The sequence below is a fragment of the Myiozetetes cayanensis genome, unplaced genomic scaffold, assembly GCF_022539395.1.
Source record: "Myiozetetes cayanensis isolate MyiCay16 unplaced genomic scaffold, myiCay2020 scf5-8, whole genome shotgun sequence".
NCBI lineage: Eukaryota > Metazoa > Chordata > Aves > Passeriformes > Tyrannidae > Myiozetetes > Myiozetetes cayanensis.
In genome coordinates this window covers 112739636-112745635 of record NW_026087742.1, presented here as the reverse complement: position 1 = coordinate 112745635, position 6000 = coordinate 112739636, and the positions used below count along the sequence as shown (strand labels likewise).

General features: G+C 43.2%; 1 protein-coding gene across 2 annotated transcripts in view; it reads right to left on the bottom strand.

Annotated features, from left to right (window-relative positions):
• C2CD2 (C2 calcium dependent domain containing 2) overlaps nt 1-6000 on the bottom strand; it is a 39149-nt gene continuing 33149 nt past the window's right edge. The window contains exon 14 of one of the 2 annotated variants that reach the window (XM_050332815.1): nt 1-5559. In XM_050332815.1, coding sequence (XP_050188772.1) covers nt 5333-5559 — 227 coding nt within the window. In that variant the 3' untranslated portion in view covers nt 1-5332. The remainder of the gene's footprint in view (nt 5560-6000) is intronic. The other variant, XM_050332816.1, reaches the window with a different exon arrangement.

Sequence of the window (6000 nt, the reverse complement as noted above, 5' to 3'; positions counted from 1 at the left end):
CAGAGACAATAGGCTTTTATTTTATGTACAGCAGCAGTTACTTCTTTTAAAAAATCCTCTTCTCAGTTTTTTTTTTAATGATATAATAAATCTGTACATCGTATATTTCTTAATTGCACCAACTTAAATTTGTGTACACAGAGAAAAAAAACCAAAACAAACACCACAGAAGAAGTGACTATCACAACTTGATGCTTGAAAAAAAAATGTTTTAACACCACTACTCCCCGGAATATCAGAGCAGAATACATTATTGGGAAATACAGAGTTATAGTACTGGAAAGACTCCAGATCCAACCTTCCCAGTTATTTTCACACCGTGCCAGCACCTTGCATAGTAGCAGTTTGGAGATCCTGAGTGAAGTGGTATTATTCACCCTTAACTTAAAGCAATCACCCTTGTTATATAATTAATCTGGAGTTGTTTGTCACCAAGGCTGTGGCTTAGCGATGTACAGAAGCATATGCTGACTTTAAACACATGAATAAATCCACTTAGATCCTGTGGAGGTCAGAGCATGAGGTCAGCTGTTCCCACTCACAGCAGGAATGTCTTAGCCTGGAGCTATGGCATACTTAATTCTGTACCAGGATAAGCACTTGTCTCAAACTTCAGCCCTACAATTCAAAACCTGCAATAACCTGAAGGGAAAAACCCAGGCAGCTCTCACCTTGGATAGAGCTCTTGCTCCTTGCAACCTAGAGCTACCAGAGCTGAAAAAGGGGATAGAAGAGCAAAATTCTTATTTTGCTTCCCCATCCAGGTCTGGTAGCATTTTATGTGGTCGACTTCTGCTTTTTCCTATGATACTTTCCACATCAAGAACACCAAAACTTTACAAGAAATATGCAGCAGAAAGCTTTCACTTGAAAACCACCTAGAACCAGGGAGGAGATGCAGCACCAGGAAAGGCTGTAAAATTTCACCGATCCCCAAAACTGGTGTCATTGCCAGGCAAATTCCTCAAAAAAAAAAAAAAGCAGTGCTGTAAGCCAAATCCTCTCAAGAGCAAGACAGTAACTAGGACTATATGGCCTGGAGCCCCAACCTCTCTCCCAAAGAAAGAGCAAGGAAAATCTGACAGCACAAGAATAAAGCCCAGTATTTATGCCTGCAAGGTGTACGACCTGTCCATTAAGCTGCAGAAGTTTGCCAAAGGTGATTTGCTTTTAAAATGAACTTTTTTACACTCTGGTATTCCTCTTCCCTCCTGCAACCTCAGATTCACAAATTTCATACATTATTAGGAGTGAAATGACTTGTCATTTCTCCTTCTTCGTTCACGAAGCCTAGCCATGATTGCTTTAACCTACAAAGAGAAATTTAATTCTTGTACTATTTACTTGGTCAAAATTCACACTAGCGCCAAGGCAAACCTTGGTTAGGAAGGATGTAGGTTGTCTCCCTCGAGGCAAAGTTGAAACACCATAAAGCAAAACAAACCACAAACAGATTAAGAAGGTTCAACTATGGGCAGAAAAATCCTCAGAAAGGAAAAGCAAGCCTTCATCTCTTGTTACTCATAAAATAAATACCATGCCTTCTTTGCTGTACAGAACATCCAGAAACACAGAAGAATGAGAAAAGGGACAAAAAGAAAAAAATATTTTCATAGGTTGTTCCCAAGCCATTGTTCTGACATAATTAAACTGCAAGGCAGAAAACAAGAAGTCTTAAGTATAATAATATTCTGTAGAGATTTCATCTGCTATTCAAATGTGTAGTTATTAAAGCCACAAAGATGGCAAAACTTAAAAAAGCAAAGTGATTCCCCCGGCATCCTTCACACAAACTGCACAGGACACATGCAGGACATGTCACAGTGTTAGTTGTGCCAGCTGACAAATCCAGTCCTCCCGACCCGAACCAGCAGTGCAGATACCACTGGTTGTCAGGATCCAGCTCACACTGACCTAAATATTAGTACCCCAAAAATGTACATCCTCAGATCTCTCCTGATCTTAAATGACCATCTTATTGTCTCAGAAGGGGGGAATGAGATTCAATATTCTGGGCCTTTGGGGTTGTCAAGACTGAGCAACTCAATTGTCCCTTCATGTTTAGTACCTCAGCTTCTTTTTACAACAGGCCATAAGTTATTTGCATGGGAGTAGGAAGAGGTGAGGAACACACCAGCCAGATATAGATAGAACCAGCCAGTTCATCAAACCAAACCATGTTTATTTTCCTGAGGAGTGAAGGCAAGTAAAAAACCCCCAAGATTCCCTTTTTACCCCAAATGCCTTGCTTTCCTCATTTAAGAATTCATTGTCTTTCCACACATGCAAGCTCAGACATTCACACACTTTGTAGTATAGAATGTTCTTGGTTCCCACCACCAAGACAAGCATTTAGGTGATCACCAAGGCCTTAATTAATTAATTAATTAATTAATCACTTCTTCAGTGTGTATCTATTCTTTGGGGTAAGCTAGGAGCAAACCCCATTCCTGTATTCTGCAAGTTACTTGGTGTTATTTCCACCCCGTTCTACAGCTAAAGCTTCTGTGAATGAAAATCCCAGTTCAGCAACTTAAGCAAGACTTGAAGCAGTGTTACTGCTCCTGCATTCCCAGTTCCACAGGTCTTTGTTTTTAGTGTAGGGGTGTTGCTACCCATGGAGCTCAGTTTCACTTTGATTTTTTCAACTGAGAGACCAGTTGTGGCTTTCTCCTTCAGCAAACAAGACTGAGCAGTTAAACGTGGCAGGGACTTGACCCCCATCCTGCCCTGCCATGCAGAGAGCTCCAAGTAAAATCAAGGAAAAAAAATGTATGTTTAGAGAACAGGACATCAGGGGTTTTACTGCTCATACCATGAACCACTGTATGAAGGAAATGAAGAAACCCACTCTGTATTACATTAACAATAAACAAAAGCGTTCAAGCACATTCAAGCTGGACAAGCCTGTATTACTGAACTGGGATTTCTAAGCACATTACAGCTCTAGAAGATTCATTTGTAACCAATTTTCAAAATACAGAACATTAAAATGCCTTCAAGTGTTTTCATGATAAGCAGCATCCTTAAACATACAACTATTTGATAGTCTGGTCTGCTGTGCTACCACAGTGATTTCTGGAGGTTACACATAAACAGTATTTTTACACAGTTAAAGGATTCTGACAGCTCAGTTCCTCCAATATTTTTCTGGTCAAAAAGAAACCAAACCCCCTCTACTTTGATCTTCACTGTACAAGTATTTTACCAAAGAATCTTGAGTCCATCAAGAAGTTTTAAAATGTGTTTCTGTTCTTCCGTGACTTTCTATTTTTGATGAATCGTTTAAATTGAAAGCCCAAATATCTGCCAAAGAGTTGGGACAGCTTAAGGGAAGGAAAGGGGCCAGGGGGAAAATCACTATTGGCAAAGTAGGCACCAATCTATCATCCATTCATTTCAGTAATTTAGGTGGAATGAATGGATGTTTTTCTTGGCTGAAGAGAACAGGCTTGGTCCTTTGTCCTCAGCAGGAATGTAGATGATGGAAAAACACAGGTAACCACAAAAGATGGTACTTATGAAAGACTGTCATTTTACTCTTGACAGCCAAAACAAGAACCTTTATGATTTTACTTCCATCAGTTTTTCGTTTTAATTTAAAGGAGCCGGCTGCAATATTTAACAAGGAGAAAAAGTTAAAAAAACTCATCTGACCAACCACTCACCAATCACATGACAACACTGGCAGACCTAGAAACTGAAAGTGAGCTAAGGGAATTGTTATTATTTTTTCAAAAGCTTTCTTCACAACTGTGTTTTCTAGGATCTCAGTGAGTGGCGAGTAAAATAAGCTAATGAAAAGCACTGTAGGGTTAACTATGCTCTATTTACCACTTATGGCTCCTAGCTTTGCATTTGATATGATGGTTAATATACTTGTCTAACAAGTACTTGGGAGAAGGAATTAGAGCCCCTAAGACAGGTTTTTGCATCAGCAATGCAGCTTCTCACGCAGGGAAGGAAAGCTACACATAAGACTTGGTAAATGTGTTCTTTGCGAGTAGACTCAAGTAGACTTTAAAAAAAAAAGGTTGTTTTGTTAAGCATAACTTCTGCACAGAACATTGAACAATATGCTAGTACAGATATTTGCATAATTTATTGATTTATGGCTAATATCAAAGGCATCTCTCCACCTACATGGACCGAGCAGTTATTACAGCAGGCTACAGTTATTACAGTAGGATATCTGAATCAGCATTTTCCTTCTGCTTCTGAAAACATACCCGTTTCCACATTACAATACAAACTGGATCTGGGTCTCTTTTTTTTTTTCCCTTTCAGCCTGACTAGAAAAATCAGTTGAGCCCTGCATTGCTACTATTGCAGGCTGCAGTGAGGGAGCACAGTGGTGTCTTCGCTCTCTGCAGTGGTTCAGTCACGTAACCCAGGGTCGATGTTTCAGTTCTGAGCTCCCTGTTAATGTAAAACCAGGTGCTCACACGTGGGTCCTCCCCACAGAGTGGGTCAGGATGGAAGGGACCACAGTGGGATCATCTGGTCCAACCTCCCTGCTCCAGCGGGGTCATCCCAGAGCATGTTGCACAGGATTGTGTCCAGAGGGGTCTGGAATATCCCCAGTGAGGGAGACTCCACACCCTCTCTGGGTGATCTGTTCAGTGCTGGGTCACTGCCCAGCAAAGAAGTTCTTCCTCCTGTGCAGGTGGAACTTGCTGGGCATCAGTTCCTGCCCATTCCTCTTGTGCCATTGCTGGGCCCCCCCGAGCAGAGCCTGGTCCATCCTCTGCCCCCTCCCTGCAGCCCCCACAGACCTGGGGGAGGTCCCCTCTCAGTGTGTGCTCTGGAGGCTGAACAGCCCCAGCTCCCTCAGCCTTTCCTGCTCCCAGAGATGCTCCATCCCTGCAGCATCTTTGCATCTTCCTCTGGATCTGCCCCAAGAGCTCCACGTCCCTCCTGTCCTGAGGAGCCCAGACTGGACACAGCACTGCAGATGTGCCTCGTTAGGGCTGAGCAGAGGGGCAGGATCACCTTCCTTGATCTGCTGGCAGTGCTCCTCCTGATGCACTCCAGGATACCAATGGCCTTCTTGGTCCCCACCTGCACCATTCCCCATCCTCCCTCATCTTCCACAATGAACCACACGGTTCTCCAAAGCCTCCATGATTAACGTAGCACTGCTCGTACTTGGAGGAGCAAACTTCATCATCAGAGAGAAAAAGCGTCTTTTGGAAAAACAAACGAAAAAAGACCACTGCATTAGTGAACATCCTTTTATGCAAGCCATCAGCCATATTTGTATTCTCTAGCACTGCTCTGTAAACAAAATGCTCAACTGATGTGCAAGTATCCCAGCAGAGAGGGTCCGCTCTTATATGTACGGCTCTCCCGGAGCACCGTTCAGTTTGCTCTTGCTTTTGTTCCTGGAAAGGAGCTTCCTGCTCAGGATCCGGGACAGGGTGCCTCCCTTCTTGCGGGTCTCCTCTGACAGGGGCTGCTGCAGGTACACGAGGTCGTTGTGGGATTGGCTCATTCCTGGATCCTTCTGGTGGTGCTGCCGGCGGAAAAAGAGCTTCGCGCTTTTTTTCAGAATCCCACCTGTGGGAAGGGAGAAAAGGGACACTTCAGAAAGAACAGGCTGCTTTCCCTCTCGAAGCTCAGCTTCAATGGCAGCCCGACTAAACAAAGCTGACCTTTGATTTCGGTTTCTAAAGTCAATCCACGCATCTTGTGGAAGCTTCCTTCCTTACACATCCTTAGCTTCAAATGCTCTTCTCAAATCTGTGTTAGTGCTCATACACACATGCACAGCCACTGGTGTGGGTTGTACACTGGGTTCTCACGTGCCCAATAGGCAGGGCCAATCCTCCCAGCCAATAAAGGGAGAAAGTATTTTATAAAAAGAATGAAACAGAGGAGGTAATGTTACTACTCTTTGTTGTTTCAGAGATCAAAGGAGGAAAAGATCAGCCCGTGACGCACCACGCGAAGGTGGTGTTTTAATTTGAGGTGAAAGAGAACAGCACCTGGCAGTGAACC